General features: G+C 36.9%; 1 protein-coding gene across 1 annotated transcript in view; it reads right to left on the reverse strand.

The window, feature by feature from the left end:
* Positions 1-20203, reverse strand: part of PCLO (piccolo presynaptic cytomatrix protein) — a gene marked incomplete at both ends in the record, with an annotated part of 378928 nt that overhangs the window by 193277 nt on the left and 165448 nt on the right. Inside the window, one exon of the mRNA XM_082309114.1 lies at positions 2505-3728. Within this exon, the coding sequence (XP_082165240.1) occupies positions 2505-3728 (1224 nt within the window). The remainder of the gene's footprint in view (positions 1-2504; positions 3729-20203) is intronic.

Here is a 20203-nt window from a genome sequence, read left to right on the forward strand (position 1 = left end):
TGGCTTTATGATATCTTAAATCATACTTTGAGACCCAAATATTCAAAAATGTTTCAATATTTAAGTCACTTTTGTTTCAAAGGTTGACAGATCTCTAAATACAATTGATATCTGTGATTTTCCAAGGATCATTCTACAGATTTTACTGAATCAGAACTTTAGCCTCTCCATGTCTTTAGGAACTTGTTGAAGTGTTGCTGTCTTTTTTTTTTTTTTTTTTAGTGAAAAATGACGATAGTATTATTTATTTCTCTCATTAACTAAAGAGTTAGTAATTACCATTTGCACAGATTTGGATATAAAATGGCACCAGCAGTTTGTCAAGTGCAGAAAGTATTAGGTTTTCCCTTGCATCCCTATTTAAAAATAACATCTACCCTAAATCCTTCATATGATTCTGTCTTGAAATACATGTAAAATATATTCTTCAATGTCTAGATATTGGCCTTTACCCACTGAAACAGAATCAATGTGTGATATACAAATTGTTATCTCCTCTTCCACTTCTGTCACATGCTCTCTTGGGAAGAATTGTATCTAGCAATGTTTCATGTACAGCACAGAGAACATTAAAACACTTCAATAAATAAAAATAAATAAAAAAACAGAGTTATTTTTATGAAGTACAAGCTAGGTGAGGCACCACCTTTATTTTGAATTCTGAACAATTTGAGCTGCTTCTTATTTTTTACTTTTCTTAGGATTTTTCCAAGGAGCAAAAAAGGGTGAAAAAAGGAAAAAAAATATATTTGCGCAAAAATAGCTATTTCTTTTTCATTAATTCCATTTTCTGGTTTGTATTTCAAAGTGTTCTAATTGTAAAAATACTTACAAGTAGATATGTATGTTGTCTTTTTTTATTCATTAAACTTCTGCTTTACAAACTAAGTGTGCTCCAAAGTCTGATAACAAGAGCAAAAGAAAGGTAATCCCTATTTATGGTATTAATTCAAGAAGTCCTGATTTCAGTTAGAAGGCAGCGGGAGGAAGTAAAATATAAGTGAAATAAGAGTGGAATATATGTGTGTGCCACATTAGAAACCACTACTTAATCTACAATTAAAATCTGTCGCTATCAGAGATGGAAATTCAATATATGTATCTTAGATTTGTCCAGAGTATATGTTTTCACCTCCTTATAGAACATAAAAATGAGCAGACAGGACTGATACTAGCATGTGATGAAAATTTTCCCTTACAAATGTTTTTCAACAGAAAAACAAACAAACAAACAAATTTTTTAACAACAGTTCGAAGTCTATTTCTTAGGTTTTCTGATATGAATGAAAAAAAATTCCCAGAAGCGACATTTTGTTAATTAAGCCTATGCTTCTTGAAAAATCCTGCAATAGCGTCTTATGTTTGATAAAAGATAATCAAATTGATATACAATTTTCTTTAGATCTCCTTCTTGTTTCTTCCAGAAGGGAGGATTTCTGGCTATGTTACTCTGAGCATAAGTCACAGATTCCCTTGGTACAATCAGGGGACACCATACCTCTTGATACCATCAAGAGGAGGAAACACAGCATCTGATGGGAGATATATTTCAGACAGGAAACTTGGTTTATAAAAGTAGTAGTATTTTCCACAGCAAAATTTCTGAATCAGAATATTTTTCTGTCCAAATATGTTGGTTATCACGAGGAAAAAAATAAAACAAACAAAAAAAACCCTTGACCTTTTTGACTGGCATTATTTGAAAACATAATTTTGGCAAAGGTTAAACACTTTTCCTAAACTTAATCCTACTTTTATAACATAATACTCAGCATCTAATTTGCGGTGCTGATATAAAAAAACATCAATTTTCATTTCTCAACAAATTGCGTATATTACTCACTTCAGCTGATAAAGTGACTTGTTGGTGACTTCACATCCAGCAAATGTATTTATTTAAGAAATGTAGACCTCTAGTACATGCTATCATAAACTCATCCATTCATCTGACTTGAGAGCCCACCAAGAACTTTACCTAAAAGTACTTGTCCGTATGAGATAAGCAAAAGAAATAGTAAAAAGATGTAAAAAAACTTTAACATGCCATGTTCAGGCATCACAAAGTATTCCTCAAATGTTTATTATATTTTGGTATTGCAAAACACTGTATACCTTACCATCACAGATTATTCCCTTTTGGGATTAGGAACTATGAAAACACTCCAATTTCAACAATTAAACTCTAAAGTGCAGAGAGACTACAGAAGCAGGTAAATAAATCAGAAATATTGGAAAAATGATTAAACAGGAACTTTACCTTAGTTTCAAAAGTTTAACTGCTTGAGACTGAAAATCATGCAAGAAGTATTGAAAAGTTGCATGTAGAGCACAGGACCAACTGATGAAACTTTAACTCAAGGAGAGTCATTGATTTTATCTTTTAGAATCATCCCATACCAAGAATAACAACAAAGAGCAGGAAGACATAAAGGAGAGGGTCTGTCAGGATCAGATCCTAAATTGCAGCAAGGGAGAAGAGGGGTGGGAGGGAAAATGTCACTTACTGTTTTTTCTCGCACTGCTTCCACGTGGTCAGTTCCTGGCAAAGGTGCTGTCTGGACAGGAATTTCTTCTTCCCGAGCTTTTTCATCTTTCAAAACCATCTGTGAAATACCAGTTGTCAAACCCTCCTTCTTAACATCATCTTGCTTCTTAGCTTGCAGTCCCTTATAAGATGCTTCAACTTCTGCTTTCTTTTCAGCAACATGGTCTTTAGTCTCAGCTGTAATTTGTTCTTTTTTGTCCTCTGGATGTGGTGTGCTCTTTTCCGGGAGCACAGGTTTTTTATCTTCCTCCAATGTGCTTAGGGGTTTCTTTTGGTCTGAACTTATTGTTGCAGGAATTTTATCTGCTGAAAGTGTCTTTGACAGTTTCCCTTGCTGAAGTTTTGATTCTTCTTTTTGAGCTTCCTGCTGGATTTTCTCCACTGATGAAGTTTTCGTGATTTTCTCATGTTGAAGTTTTGGATCTTCTTTCTGAATTCCATGTTGGATTTTATCCACTGAAACTGCCTTTGGCAATTTGACCTCCCGAAGTTGTGCATCTTCCTTCTGAGCTGCAGGTTGGATTTTGTCAGCTGATAGTGCCTTTGCCATTTTCATGTGTTGGAGTTTTGGGTCTTCTTTCTGAACTCCATGTAAAATTTTGTCAGCTGAGGGTATCTTTGCCAACTTTGCCTCTTGCAGTTTTATGTCTTCCTTCTGAACTCCATGCAAAATTTTATCAGCTGAGGATGTTTTTGCCAGTTTTGCCTCTTGAAATTTTGCATCCTCCTTCTGAACTCCATGTAAAATTTTATCAGATGAGGCTGTCTTTGTCAGTTTTGTTTGCTGGAGTCTTGGGTCTTCCTTCTGAGAAGCACGTTGGATTTTATCAGCTGAAGGTGTCTTGACAAGTTTTCCCTGCTTAAGTTTTGCATCTTCTTTTTGAATTCCTTGTTGGATTTTATCAGCTGACAATGTTTTTTCCAGTCTCCCCTGTTGAAGTTTTGGAACTTCCTTCTGAACGCCTGGTTCTTCTTTCGGCTTTGCTGCTGCTGGAGTAGGCGGTGTGGAAGTCTTCTGAGGGGAATGTGAGGCAGCGGGCACAGGCTGTTTTTGAGGAGTAGCAGGCGGTTTGGATACCGGCTGTGAAGGGCCTGTTTTCGGAAGTGGCACCTTGCCCATATCCCCAAGTTGTCCTGACATTGCCCTCTGGGTCTGGCAGTTTAAGCACAGCCATTCCTGTACCTGTGATACAACAAACATATGACGTTACTTATTTGAAAACTTAACTGTAAAATCATATGGCGTTTTCAACTGGTACAGTTGAATACTTTTAACCTGAATGCTATGCACACTGAAAGGTTATTTTCTTTGTTTGCTGCTCTTGCAGGAAGATCCGTAACACCTTTCTCACAGAAGCAAAGCATGAAAGGTTCCAGAAAGCCAAGCTGAACAAATATAAAATTTACTGTGAAAACTAACAGCAATTATATTGTTCCAAAGTATTGATGACCTTTATGTACAAAGTTTGCTGATATATTTCTAACATCTATTGTTTTCTAAAGCCTCTATAATCTATCAATAGTTCCCTCTAATTTTGTAAATCTGAGTAAAAGGGGACTAACTGGGACTCATGGCTCTTTGTGTTTCTCTTCAGAAGTTACCTTCCCCTCTTGAATTTGTGTGTATGTATCAGCATATCAATTTAATATGGCTGTAACCCAAAAGGAAGATTACCCGTCTGCTCTCTTTACTGCTAAATCCCTGCTGCACACTGGTTCCTTTTACTCTTCTTCTCAGAAAATCAGAAAAAAAGGACAAATGCTTATATCTGTGCAAAAGATCTCGTTGCCAGTTGCCTAGCTACTACATGAGAGGAGTAATCAGACTGTTTCCAGCGGGATTTGGGGTATAGTTTCTTTAGAATAGCAAAAGGAAATTTTAAACACAGAAAAGTACTGAAAGGAAAGAAAAAGCCCAGAATCTTCTGGATACTAGAACAGATAATGAAGCTCTACTTCACTAGTGCAAAATGAGCTTCACTGGAGGATAAGAGGTCTATGCTGTACATTAAAGTCTTTGTACGCTCGTTTTTAACTTCTTTTACTGTGACGATGGAAGGTCTCAGCAATTCAGTTATTGCATTTCTCTGATTTAGAGAACTTAGTGACCTACTGAATATAAAGTACATGAAAAACAGCAAAATTGTTCTGTTAGTTATTATAATTATTATAATAATTATTATTTTAGTAATTATATAGGTAATACTGCAGATAATATTAGTATAATAGTATGGATGAATAATCAGTTATATACCATTGAATATTTCAGAATATCCAATTGTATATAATCAGTTGCCCAGAAGATGTGGCATTTAGTCAAAAGAAGGGGTATCTGGCAGAAGTGTGCAACTCCAAAAACATATTAACAAGTACTACAGCAATAAATGAGGTAACACCAAAAGCAGAGACTGGAAGTGCAGCTCTGGCCCTGCCAGCAAAGAATGCCCAAATGACAGGGGTGTAGGCACCAGACTCCCTCCTCTCCTTCTGATTCCAAGTAACTTATCTTTTTCTGTGTAAAGAGGGGACTAACTTCAACAAATGCACTGGCAGGTTTTCCTACCAAGAGTACTTAACACTTGGTGATGCCAGCATATTGTCATTGATACAACATTTCTCACAGAGTGATAAGGGTTGGTCATGATAGGACCACAAATGGCTTTTCAAGATAGTTAACCAGAAGTGAGGCATCTCTCTATTCATCTCTAACGATGGAGCTTATGTGCTCAGCTCTCACATCCCAACCAGGATATTTCTGAGTGCACTGGTGCTTAGTAAAGTTTCTGTACACAGTAGGTATGCCCAGGATACTATGATTTTTGGTGTCTTTAGAAATTAAGCCATTTTGTGATTAGCGGGTTTCAAACACTTTCTGGAATTATCTAAAATATACCAAAACCCCAATTTGTGAAGTCTATCTGCATACTGCAGATCCAAATCCCATTATTAAATGGCTTTACAATTCTCTTGTTTTTTAATTGTTTTTAAAATAATTGAATCGCTACTGTGATGCTGCCCTTTGAAAAAATAGCTGATTAAACTAATAAGCGAAATATAAATTACAAGAATTGGAGATGAAATGATAATTGCATGTGAAACAAAATTTAGTAAGAAAAGCTCACATGGGCTAATTTTGTTGAAACGCAACTAAGGAGAGGCTATTTAATGTATAAAATAATATTCTTTGTCTGACAAATTTTGTTTCAGGCACAAGAAATGCAAGAATGCATGCATTATCATTCAGGTCATCGAACAACTGCCTTGTGTGTTTATTATTCTACTTTTGTAGAAAATGACCAAACTAGTGAGTCTTAGTAATTGACACAAATAAATATTTATTAAAAGTATTTGGCAATATTGTCCCAATAAATGCAGTTATCGACTGAATCAGCTGTCTCCAAATGCAATGAAGCCCGTAATAGTTACTATACCCTTTGCAACTCCAAACTGAGTGCGGCTCTGTATCAGACTATTAAATATAATTTAGATTTAGTTTTTCTGAGGAAAAAAGCATTAAAACCTAATCCTCCAGGGAAGGTTATCATCCTCTATAGGACTTAAAAGTGCTCCAACTACACATCATTTGTCTGGGAAGCACTGATTAAGAAATACAAATACAAATAACTTATTTTTTGAAGAATGTGTAAAATATAACTTAGTTTTCTTGCAAATATTTCTGTTAGAGGGGTTTATCTGTAATTTTTACTATGGTTCCCCCTTTTTTATGGGTAGCAACATTTTTCTTCCTAGAAAACAATATTGGAAGCCATAAATATGTTGTGAACTGTCTTTTATAAACTTAAAATAGAAGTAATACACCAGCAAACCAATTTGGCCCATAGAAAATCATGATGCAAGTATTATCAGGTGTCTCTAAGTGACTAAATATACTAGATAACATTTAGCATAAATAGACCACAGAAAAAAGATGCAATTTCATAGTATCCTTGATTCTTTTCTCATAAAGATTGTAAAGACCACTACACAAAGTTGACGAGATCATTATAATAGATCAATTTTTTTTTTAATTAAATGTATTGGAAGGCCCAAAAGCTTTTAGACCCACTAAAAAGGGGGCAGGTTTTGCCTTCTCTGATCAGCTTGACAAATACTCATTTCACAATGCAAGCAGAAGTAATACCATTGTTATTTGTGCTAATACAGTTTCTGTCAGCATGGGGCATGGGAATAAGACAATATGTAAATGTTATTAAGCTTTTCAAAATCTAGCCTCAACCATCTTTAATTTCATAAAAACATAATTAGTGGCTTCTACCATGAAATAATCCCTGGTTCAACAGTTTGCTGAATTACATACATGCTATATAGATATTCTTAAAGAACATGTTACCTTATACATTAAATGCACATGTTCTTCTCACAGTACCATTTGTTTGTGACATAATTTCCATTTATTTCCTTATAATATATCCATACCCAAATTCTAGGGTCTCTGTGTTTGTTTCTTTTCTATACACTTACATTTGGCTCTTCTTACTTCTCCTAGCTCTGCTGGTTATGCAGATCCCATTTCGTACCTCTTCAGCTGCAGCCTACTCACTGCTCATACACTTGCTCCTTCTCAGATTCAACAAGTCACTTCCTTTCCCTCATTTAAATCCTTCACAGACTCAGTTCTCTGAACTGCCTATAATAACTTAAGCAACTTTAGTAATAGTATTAAGTATTTAGAAACCAAAACAGTTACCCAGCCACTCTTTCCTCTCAGCTTTGTTCACTGTCCCTATTCAGTCTCTTTTCCCTGGAGTAAAGTTCTTCAACTCAAGGACTGTGCTTTGTGCTGAGCACATAGTAGAACAAGTCTCTTAAAAAGGAAAATAATGACAATTAACATGAGCAAAGGAAGGTGATGATGAGCAAACTGGCAAACTGCACTAAATCTTGTCAAGAGATGGAAGTCCCAGTCTTGCCTCCCTGCCATACTGATCAAGTGATGCTAGTGAAATGACCTGGAATTGTCCAGATATGCAGTGATTTAATGACCCTCGCCATTGTCCTCTTGGACTTTTGTTATATCTGCATCTATTTACCACTTTATTTTTTAAGCATTGCTATACAGGCATGGCAAATACTTCTCCCAGGCTATGTGTTTTAAATTCCAATCTAAGTTTTTATAATCATGTGGATATTTCATCACAAAAGAGTCTACAAAAATCTTCTTACATCACCAGCCCTCTAGCTCCCGATTCTCTGTCAGGATGGTTCTCTGTAAAACCAAATTTTGTACCATGAAGTCATATGCCTCAGTTTTAGACTTGTCTTTTCCTCAGTTAACCTCATGCCCTGAATGCAAGCTTTTCCCTAAGGCTATCTTTTCAGTTAGCCTGTCAACGCAAATTTATTAGGACTTGGGAAATGGACATCATCTTCTTTCAGCAGTCTTCACTAGATAAATCTTCTTAGTTCTTTACAGAATTCTTCACACCCTTTGGTTCCTGAATTGGCAGCAGACACTATTATTGGCATCACAAGTGATACTAGTGTGCTTTAATATTCTGAATCCATGGCTCTCTCCTTACAACCCCATATTGCTCGACAGAGCAAAGTAGCTGTGTCACAATGTTCTCCTCATTCAGTTTCGTAATAAACAAATGTCAACATGAAAAGGGCATACATCTAACATTCATTGTGAATGTCTGTTTTTCAGTTGTCATGCAAGAGCTCAGGCATTTCAGTTCCTTTGCTTTTGTATTCGCATACCACAATGTTAGGTAATCTGAAGTTGAAAATAATAGGTCAACTATTCCATCTCCCTGCCAGTCAAGGACTTTTTATTGCAGTATGTTGATAAATTCATTATCCACTCTTGGCAAATGCTAATTGGTAAATTAGAGTTTTTCTCTAACTGAAAGTAACTCGAAGTACTTTATATACTTGTGAAGGTGAAAATCATAGAATCATAGAATCGTTAAGGTTGGAAAAGAGCCTTAAGATCATCAAGTCCAAACATTAAAAAAAAGAGGTTAAAACAAACGCTTCTTCCCATAAAACATCTCTAAGTTACTTCAGAAGGCAAATACTCTAGTTTCATTTAGATACCAACAAACTACTTCCTTTGTCATGGTTAGATCATATCTGTATCCCTTCCTAGTTCTTCCTCCTCTCTGCTCTCAGTAAAACAAAATCATAAAACCAACACAGGAATGAAAAAAGCATTAAGAAATAAATGTCTGAAAAATTAATATCCTTCTGATTTCATTACCTAAAATAATCACACTGCAAAACAGAATCTTTATCAAAAAACATATGCTAATAATAAAAAACTGAATATCTCTATGAAAAGAAAAACACGCTTTTTCTCCCTAATTACCTCATAAACAAAACACGGGGAGAAGCAATGCAAGCAGTCACTAAAGTATTTTTCTTATTACTCAAATCTGCCATCTTCTTTTTTACTAAGCATAGATTTGAGTATGTTTCTTAGAAAACACAATAAACATGCATTTAAAAGTAAGACATCTCTGGCATAAATACTAATATAAAGTAGTTGTTCTGAGACTCTACAACAGTTTTACCTTGGATATTTATTTTTAATTGATTTGGGTTTTATTTTCACAAACTTGTACAGCATGTTTCCAAGATCTCATACGAATAAGCCACTTAATGAAATAATAGAAAAAGTAACAAATAGCGCACCCAGAGAGGAAAAGCAAGCTAAGGAGCATAGCAAACTCCATCTGGAAGATCAGAAAAAGCAGGGATGAAGAAAGAATTTCCAAAAATTTATCTAAGTCAAATTCTGCGAAGGAAATTTAAACAAGCAACAAAATATTTGGTATCCTTGTAGATAAAAAGATATCTACAGTGTAGTTAAGATTGCTTCAGAGGTAAAGGTATGGTCCACATAATATGTGCTTTAATCTCGAATTTTTATAATAGTGAGATTGAACACAAGCAAATGTCAACAGGAAATGAGCACACAGAATAGAAATCATCATATTGGATGTGGAAATGCATGATCATAGTCTAATAGTACTCATTAAAGTATATTGGCATAAGAAAGCCAAATCAAGCAGCTATGAGATATACATAATCCACTCAAACAACACACATACCCATAGTCAACTCACATCCACTTTTATTTAATGTATAGCTGTAACTACAGCTCTGCCAGTTCAATTCAAATGTTTACAAGGTTTTAGAAAATAATTTGAAAGAAAGTTGAATTGATCCTTGTGATGAAGAGCCATATACTAAAAGGCAATAGGGGTTTACTGGAGGAAGACTGTGTCAGATAAACCTTGTATTTTTTCCTTGGATAATATCATTTATTCTACAGGTAAAAATAAAACTATTATGTGTTGAGCATACCTGGATTCCAGAATAATAACTGAGCCTGTGCCACCGAGAAATGATTAGTCAAATTAGTAGAGATGTGTCAAGAGATTGCCAGGTAGAATCATAGAATCGTCAAGGTTGGAAAAGACCCTTAAGATCGTCGAGTCCAACTGTCAACCTGTCACTGCCGAGTCCATCTATACCATGTCTTCGAGCACCGTATCTATCCATTCTTTAAATACCTCCAGGGATGGAGACTCAACCACTTCCCTGGGCAGCCTGTTCCAATGCTTGACCACCCTTTTGGTGAAGAAGTTTTTCCTAATATCCAACCTAAACCTCCCCTGGCGCAGCTTGAGGCCGTTTCCTCTCGTCCTATCGCTTGTTACTAGGGAGAAGAGACCGACCCCCACCTCCCTACAACCTCCTTTCAGGGAGTTGTAGAGAGCAATAAGGTCTCCCCTCAGCCTCCTGTTCTCCAGGCTAAACAACCCCAGTTCCCTCAGCACTCATCACAAGACTTGTGCTCCAGACCCTTCACCAACTTTGTTGCCCTTCTCTGGACACGCTCCAGCACCTCGATGTCCTTCTTGTAGTGAGGGGCCCAACACTGAACACAGTACTCGAGGTGCAGCCTCACCAGTGCCGAGTACAGGGGCACTGTCACCTCCCTGGTCCTGCTGGCCACACTGTTCTTGATACAGGCCAGGATGCCAGGTAGGGAGAACACATCTCCTACAGAGGGAAATTACCCGACATTCTTCTTAAGTTTTAGTTACTTTTTTTATGTTTTAGTTACTTTAAAGTATATATGTATTCAGGCTTTGGAAGCCTTCACATCCTCCTACCCTGGAGAGATATATTGTAACATGAGGCCGGAGTCACTCTTCCTCCTGCGAGGTCCCTGTCCTGCTCGTCACAGAACAGCTGTTTTTGCAAACAGGAGAGAAGGAACTCTCAGAACCTTCGGCCCAGAGGTTCAGATGTCTACAACGCAAGACCTAGGTTGGTACAGCACAGCTGTGAGTCCTCAACTCAGTTTTACTAAGAAAAAGGCTGTTGAGATGTGATAAGGGGTTTGAGAGAAAGCCAGGTGATGAAAGAAAGTTAAAACAAACAAACAAACAAACAAAAAACAAGAGCAAAACCACAGAGTGCCATTGGGAGAAGAATTCAAGAAGAAAAATACTGACATGAAGAGGTATAAAACAAAAAAATACACCGAAGTGGATGGCAGCAACTCAGCAACAGCGACGGTCGGTTGGTCTGTTCCAAGGAGAAGGAGAAGTTGACGCTTCCTAACGTGACTGATGATTGCCTGGCCAGCAAACCTTACTCACTGAGGTGGTGAGTATATCAATATTAACAGTTCTTCACATGTATCTGTCTGCTGTGTGTATTCATCACCAAATAATTGCTCTGTACTCCTAAAGTCTGTACATCTTCCTTGCTAAGTCCCTCTGCATATAGTAGACATTGCCTGAACAAAACGACGCAGGCAGGGAAGGTTACATTCCCATCTAGAATGGGAATGGTGGCCTGAGCATTTCTTTGGGATATCTGAACTACAAATTCAAACCCCACACAGACTGAGGACTCAGATCGCCTACCTTTAGGGGAAATATTCAAATTGCTAGACTTACATGTAAAAAAGTTACAACCACCATCACACAGAATGACAGAGGGACATAGGTATTCAGAGCGTGACCACCAGATCAGACTGTAGATCTGGCAGGATTAAAAAATACAAAAATAAAATATAACACACACACCCCCCCCCCCCTTCTCTATCCAAAGAGTGTTGGGCAGGAGATGACTGCCTAAGCAGCCAGCTTGGCAGAGACAGGGTCCACAGTTGAGCCTCTATGGTGTTCAGAATTAGGAAAATATAGAAAAGTTTTCATAGATACTGTGTGCCTGTGGAGGTCACAGGCAGTTTTCCAGGATCATTCTCCTGAATTTATACACATAAATTTTGTCTAAAATGTCACTTAGAATCTTGAACATGTTTTTGGATTTCACCCCAAGTGGAGAAAGGATGTGCAAACAAATGCTTAGTCAGATGGCTGGTTTTTGGAGAAGAGGTTAGAAGAATATGGCTAATTTAACCGAGGGAAATGAATCCCGCAAATATGACTTATATAGGAGGAAAGGTATACTGGCTGCAAACCAAATGGATATAAATTGGCCATGGATAAATTTAGGTTTGAAACTAGAAGACCTTCGTCGCCATTAGTGATTTGCAGTTTGGAGTACCATACAATAGGAGTGATGGTACGGAGAAATGCAGCTGATTTCAATATATGATGTGTCTGCCAACAAAATCACTCAATGATTCATGAAATCCTTCCAGCTTTACAAACTGCATTCCTGTAATAGTACTCGTGAGCAGAATGCACTATATTATTAGCATTAAAGAGATTCATAGCATTTAGCCGACTTTAAATGTCAAGCTATCTTTCAGCCACCAAAGAGAGATCATAGAAATCCACAGAAGCTGGTTCAGGTAAATGTAAACCGTCAACTTAAAACAAAAACCAGCAAAAATTCCTGCAGAATAAAGAAGTTTGTCAACAGAAGGAGGAAGGGATTACTTTTTTAGTTTGAGAAAGTTTTTTTTTGTTTGAAGTTGCAATCAAGCTGAGATTGTTATCTGAACAATGCAAAAAGATGACCTGCTTTTATCTCTTTCTCAAATAAAAGCTTTCAGTATGTGATTGAGGAAGACCAAGTTACCTCAGTGTCTCAGATTACTGTCATTAATTGATAAGCTTACTTTTAAGCCATCACAACTATGAAATAAAATAAGTTATATTTTCAACTGTTTTCATTGCAGAGCTGTGTACGTACCCAGTTACTACTCCTTAGGTGACTTATCGGTGTATACATTAAAAGTCACAAAAACTGACATGACAAAAAATGTGTTTTATATATTTATTTCTGTTGCCACTGGGAAGCCAATATAGCAAAAATGAGTGAGAGACTCTGTCCTGTTTTTCCCGTATGCATCAGTAGAAATATTTGCTATTTGCTTCCTGGCTGCTGCTGTGCCTAGCTACCGCAGACAACGATTGCTATCCGGGCTTAGGCAGCTCAGTTATGGTATATTCACAAAAGTCTCACAAGACTTTGGTCAGTGTGTTGGAAGGTACATATAATATCAAAATAAGAACAGAATCAAGTTTACTTCTCTTTATGTCAGCTTTGAAGTGCAACAGAAACCTAGAACAAAACAAATGCCAAAAAAATGCTACTTAAGCTTTGCCTGTTAAAAGGCACTGCCAGTGACAGTGCTGGTATTTGTTCTGAACTGGGATACCTCAGCATATAGCCTGCTTGATGAGCTGCCATTTCTGCATGCTGCTGTAAGGCACTTTACTTTTTTTATTTGGTGTCTGATGGGCAGCAATAAAAGTAAAATCTATTTTATTCTATGGCTGCAGTCCACAATCTTCTGTCTTAGATTATGGGAATTCTAATCATTACTGAAGGAAATAAAGCAGTTCTAATAAAAGAAATCTTAAATTTCTGAAGGGTGTTTTAGCTTGCCATCTTTAGAGTAAAACGTTTTGGAGTAAAACTGTCATTAAATCTCTTAAAAATTACTTCTTGATTTTTTTTGCTTTCAGTTGCTTTATGCGTCTTCCAGCATCTCTTAGTGGCAATATATTTCATGCTTTTAGAGGGAGAAAGAAACATTCCAGACTATTAGAAGACATATTCAAATCACATAAATTCAAGTTTATTGGAATTACTGTATAATTATTCAGTGTGGTCTAACGGAACACTTACTCTTTAGGCTGTTAAATCTTACTTGTAGCTTAGCATTGTTCAAAACACTGGTGTAGGCACTACCTAAGCAGGTGAGAAAGCAGGATTTCTGCTAAACTGTGGATGTATTGCGTAGACATTTGCAATTGCGGTTGGTAACTTTTACCTTCAATGGAGAGAAACAGGAACATTTAGAAGGCAGTTAATCTCACCTATCATAGGACATTAGATAAAAAGACTGGCACTTTAAAAGTGCCTGTTTATGTCCACTGACTATAGGGCAAGAGTGTAGCTGATTGGACCAGTTACTCATGTCTACAGCTGACCTAGCAAATATCACCTTGATTTTTGAGCTGGAAGAAACTGTAACAAATAAGAAAAGAATAAAGATATGGGAGAATGCACAATGGCAATGAGAGAGCATCGACCAGTACACTGGGTGCATAGTTACCCCCCAAAATCTGCTCTGGAGCCTTTATCTTGAATGCTGTGGCGATGCACAACCACTATTTGGATCTTCCCCTCCTTTTTGTTTTTCCTTATCCTTAATGTCTTCCATTCAAGTTTGTTGCTCACTAACAGAATCTTTCAGGGACTCTGAATTTCTGAAAAACACATCTCGGATGCTGGACTGATAATGACAGCGTAAGAGCTCAAAAAGGTGCTGAACAGTCCACCTATGTTTCTAAAGTGTTGGTACATCCCAAAAAATTCTTCTCTACCTTGTTATTATCCTGTCAAACAAAGACTGATGACCTCCACAGGTCCCTTTCAACTGCAACCATTATGTGATTCTGTGAATGTGCTAAAAACTAATACCCTAGCACCAGAAACTGTAACATTTTATTCAGTCAGAAGGTTTCAAAGGATACCCACTAAAATCCAAAATCTTAAATAAACAGGTCTATTTTGTACAGCGGTAGAGCAATCAGCAAGTTACTCCTAATGCCCTAAGATTTTGCTTTGGCTCCAGAAAAAAATGAAAGCACTCATGGAACTTTGTCAGCTGCTTTGTTGTCATTAATGATCCCTTCTTTTTCTTCCCCACCAAGTGTTAATGGAAGAGAGTTGTAAATATTGCAACAGATTACCAGAAAAGTACAGAGGAATCAGTGTTTCTCCCATGTGTCGGGAATTATCTGCTCCTTAATTTTAATAGGGTTGGGACCGCTGAATATTCCACTCAATTATGAACAGATGAAATACAGAATATGACAACACAAGGATGACCTACTTCCTCGAGTGCTGACAACTCTGAAATGTGTATGCCCTTACCTTACTTCAAGATACATCCCAGCGCCTTCAGAAAAAGCTCAAATTGTGTGTCTTTTTAGCAACTGCTCTGTTGTTTGGGAATTTGTATTTAAGTAATTAAATTTGATAGATAATGAGACTTTTATGTGTATAATGTCTGTCTATACTTTAATTTCCTTTAGTTATTTTGCTGAAGTCCCTTAGAGGCTTAGAATTATGTTGTCCGCACAAAAATGTATCACTAGTGTATACATCATCATAGATGCAAAAGAAGCAAAACTGTCGAAAAATAACTGCTTTTTTATTGTGGAGGGGAACATTACTATACTTGTTTTTACTCTGCATCTAACTGCACTGTCACGCATTTGTTGGGTTTTTTCATGCACTGCTATAACAAGATGACTAATAGTCCTCCTTTGTATTGGCAGGTTTAGCTGTAGGAGTGCTGTTGCCCAAAAGAAAGGATTGAGCCTTCCTCCTCAGTCTTACTCACACAGAGAAACTCCCATCAAGCATTTTACTGCCTCTGGTAACCACTTCTTGTGTGGCAAAACCAACCCCAATGAAGGAAAAAACAACAAAGTGGATATGGGTACCATCCAAAGGCCAAAGAAGTCAAAGGAAGGACCTCAAGTACTTCAGTGGAATCAGAATGATTAAGATCTGTGTACAGTTTGAGAAATTCTAGATTACAATGAAAATCCACAAACATTATCTGAAATGGTATAAAGCTTTTTTACAACTGTGCAAGGAAAAGATTCTGAGACTGTAGCTCCTTTAGCCAATTATATATCATACTTGCAGTGCCTGTCACAATAACATTGAAAGATCTCCAGGTGCTACCACCATGTAAATTTGTAACAATACTAACCTCTAATTGACACAGAATGATACCCTGTAAGCCTATGGGCTGAATGTTTTAATTAGCGAATCTATAAAATTGAATTTAGGAAAGCCTGTTAATAGTCAATGTTCTGTCAAGGGAGGGTTAAAAAAGTTTCTCCTATAATAAATATCCTCTTGATTTTCCAACTCTACCAAAGATTCATTAAAATATGTATCCCACTCTTGATTTCTTTAGTTCAAATGGAGAGTATCTACCTTATGTACATACTTTATGTTTTTACTTTTATACACAAACTTACAGACTCTACACTATGGCTTTGTTTTAGAATACATACTACCGTCTATTTATTTTTGTATTTCCAATATTAATATCTGAAAAGTTAGATATGTGGAGTGGCATTTAGTTTGGGGTATTGGGTTTTCTGCTAAAGTCTACTATTCCAAGTTTTTTTCAGAGTGCTTCCGCAGTTAACTGCTGTCCTCTAGTCAAAGAAAGAACCCATCCCTATCACCCCAAGTCAGTGTACCCTTCTTTCGCTGTGATGAACTCCATAAATGTAAGCAGATCCATAGGCGAATCGGATCTATCCTTACTCACACCACAGTTTCCTTCTCTGGCAGGAAACTATGCACGCTCAATACTGCAAGCTATATCAGTAGTCACAGGTATTCATGATATTGCCTTAAAAGATTATACAATTTTTAGAAACCAAGAAGCCAATCAAACAAATAAGAACTAGATTTCTTTTACAATTTATTTTTGTTTTTTAAGTCCTTAAGATCTTTTTGAATATTGACTTTTACAATAAAATATGCATGAAAATCAGATGTGGAGAGCTTTCTATCTTTACACATTAATGACAATACCATCTTCACATCAAGCAGTCTTCTAATGAATGAAGTTCATCCCAGCATGTTTTCAATATTATTTTGGTATCTCACTTTCTACTCACAAAGAACACTGGCGATTCAGTATTTACTTCCAGGATAAGAACATAATAATTACATTCATAAACATATTTCAGCACATATCTGACAATCATAGTCAGACGACAGCTGTTGCAATGACATTCTCTTTCACAGGTTCTTGTAAGGAGATTCTCAATTAGATGACTAAAACAATTTCCATTTACTTGCAACTGCAACAAATGAAAGTGCTGTTGTGGATTAATTAAATAGCAGTATATGACCTCCATTTACATTATTCTTAACTTGCTTTGCTAGTATTATTGTAGTTATTCCATTTAGATCATACAGACCAAAGAAATCCGAGGTTGTGTTAGTGTCTGAAGTAATAATTTTATAGTAAAAGACAGTTTTTAATAACTGGATATTTACAAACTAGTTTACCCTGAGCTTTAAAAAATGTTAGGTTATTGTAATCCTTGTTGGCTGTATGTAAATGTTGAGTAGCCCCAGTATGCTACCTTGTACCCTTTATCATAACAGTCTCAAAGAATAACAGTTTTCTATGCCTTCTAGCAGCTGAATTACTTTTCCCCACACAACTGGTCAGCAGAGAGCACGAGTATTCCCATCCCCTCGTTGCTATTATTTGTTCTGAACTGACAAAATGTCTAGTGTCAGGGATGGCACTAAAACAACAAACAATTCCATCCCCCGAAGAGTTGGCAGTCTGTTCAGGCCTGTGTTCAATGTTGACCTTTTATGGAAAGTCTCGAGGAAAATCATTTTTGTTCTCAAACTAGGGCTTAGCTATGGAACCAGATGAGATGAATTCTGTAGTAAAAAGGAGAACTGTTCTTAACGTTACAGGGTGCTTCGTGCTCAGCGGATCTTTATCACATCTCAGAATCTATATTTGAAGATAAACTACAATATAACCTCTTTATCTGAACCTTAATGGGTCATATTAATAAACAGCTCAACCATCCTCTGTAAAATCTTTTTTATTTTGGTCATCCCCAATAGAAATACAGAGACAACTGATATACATCATTATTCTGAAAAGAGCGTTTTGTTTGCTCTTGCAAACCAGATAATCCTAAAACTAACGTGTAGTTCATGTCAACAATATACTTTGCAAAAACAATAATCTCTGCTAAGACAGATTGAAATGTGTCTGCCTTTTGCTCATATTTAGTCTATTACTGCATGAACAGTCCTTTTTACGAAGAGGGATCTGCATGCTATTTCACAGAAGTGGAAGTGGCTGATCTACACTCCCAAGTGAAATGCTATGGAGAAGGACGGAAATACTTACTTAAAGAATAGAAGGTTTGTGTTTTGTTTTTTTTTTTTATTTGCTCCTGGCTCCATCCAATCTCATCTCGCCTAAATTTTAATACTCAAATGAGGAGCTCAAGTTTTCACCCTGGCTACTCAAATTCACTCACCAGGCTATGGGACATTATCTCCAGACATGAACACCACTGGTGGGCGGACTGCTGTATCTACTCCTGATTAGGGAGAGAGCCTGCCGCAAACTATGCTCCAGTCAAACCTCACTTCAAGGATGAATTTGAGATGTGCTGAGACCCTACCCTAAAGTCCGAAGATAAACTTTTCTTAAAATGATAGCCTGAACTAAGGTCCTTAATCTGTAATCTGATAGGTAAATAAATGGTCTGATTTTCAAAGCTCTAAATACCTAAAGACACTTCCACACACTCCCACTTTTCAGTTAATTTCTTCTGTTTGAATCTTACTTTAATCAGAACCACAGTGTGCATATCTGTTTCATCACTTATATTTATTGTAAATTGGCTTTATCATTTGAGTTTATTACCATTTAGTGGTGATTTATGTATAATGTTTGCTCTCCGTGTTCTGTGACTGATACATGAATCCTTTCAGGGCCTGAAATTGAGGGGGAAAGGCAAAGAAACAAGCACACAGAAAGACTGGGGAATAACTCATAGTCAAGGAAACAGACTGTTCTCAAGGAAGAGAGCACAGGTCCAGCAAAAAGTGAAGGAAAATCACTTACCTGGCTTTGTAAAATTATATTAATCATTAACTACAAATACAGTAAGAAGGTTGCATATAGCCATTTCCCGATATACTGGCAGCTGCCATGGCAGTAGAGAGATAATAAAGCAAACAAAGGAAACAGATGCTGTACTATTACATCTGGGCAGAACGACCACGATGTTGTGTGATACAATCCCTGCTGAGCAGCACATACACCTTGCAGCAACTTCTTGAGCTCTTCCCAAGGGACATCTCTCCTAAACACCCAAACTGAGGAGAGGAAAACTGTACTGACCTCCTTGCTTTAAGATCACGACAAGGGCAGTATGAAGAGATGGCAGAGCACAGGAGCACAGAAATAGTCACAGCTGCCATCTCCTACAAAAACACTGGCTGGTTTTGCAACATATGGGCCAGAATAACCCTTAGTCATTAGATGTGCCCATTTTCACTGATAAGACACAAGTTCCCAAGCTTCCAGGCAACGCAGTCCAAAGTCCAGGGACAGGCAAAGGGAGAGCTGAAGTGAAGGTGCAAAAGGGGAATACCAAGCTTTTTTAGCATCTTGGCTTCTGTCTCCTTTGAGATTTATGCTGATTATGTCTCGAGAAGACTGTGGTAGACACAATTTAACTAATACTAATCTTTCCTTCATGTCCTGCTCATTGATTTTACCTTGCACTTTCCTGCCTACAACGTTGCCCTCGTACAGCCACACAATAGGAAACACTGGAAAGACTGTCTGAAAAAGGAATATGCCATTTAGTCAGCAAGATGATCTTGTCAAACATTGTAACTCAAAAAAGGGGAGCATGCTGTGTACTTCCATAATTTGGCAAATATGTACATGAAGGATTAAAATAAAACATTTTTCTTGGAAAACTTCAGACCAATATTCATTAAAATTTCTTCTCAATATTTCTTACAGAAACATGCTTGCAATCTGTTTAAAAGTATAACATACTGTGATGCTACAGTACGACTTAAAGCAGATGTTTTCTTGGTGTTTAATGTGCAAATAAATCCTATATACTCCAGCAATCCTACATTCTAAGCTTGAGTCTACGTTCAAGAGACACTGTAAGTACAATTATGGAAAGAAAATACCAAATAATCTAAACCCATGTAAGTCTGCCCAAAACAAATGTACTGATAACTCCCAATATAAATATTAGAGGAAAAGACAGTATTAAGAGTTTTAAAAAGAAAAGTTTTAACTGCTAGGAAAAAAAAAAAACAAAACACACAAACCAAAGCAAAACCAGTGAAACGAGGAGACTTAATTTTTCTGTCTCGTTACTGTTATAAATCAGTGGTAGCTCCTTGGAAACAAATAAGGGTAAGACCCCAAAATACTGAGTTGAACTATGGTAAGAGTACTCAGTTTCCCAATGGATTTGCAATGCCTGGTAATAGACACATGGATTATGCTGTTACCTCATGCCGAAGTTTCAAAGTCAGGGTAAAACCTCAAGCTATATCATCCACAGACTCCAAGAGTGCATTCATAAAACGGAGCTTTTAAAAATATTAACCTTATTTGTATTTTATGAT

Source organism: Platalea leucorodia, assembly GCF_965183815.1.
Source record: "Platalea leucorodia genome assembly, chromosome: 4".
In the NCBI taxonomy this organism is placed as follows: Eukaryota; Metazoa; Chordata; class Aves; order Pelecaniformes; family Threskiornithidae; genus Platalea; species Platalea leucorodia.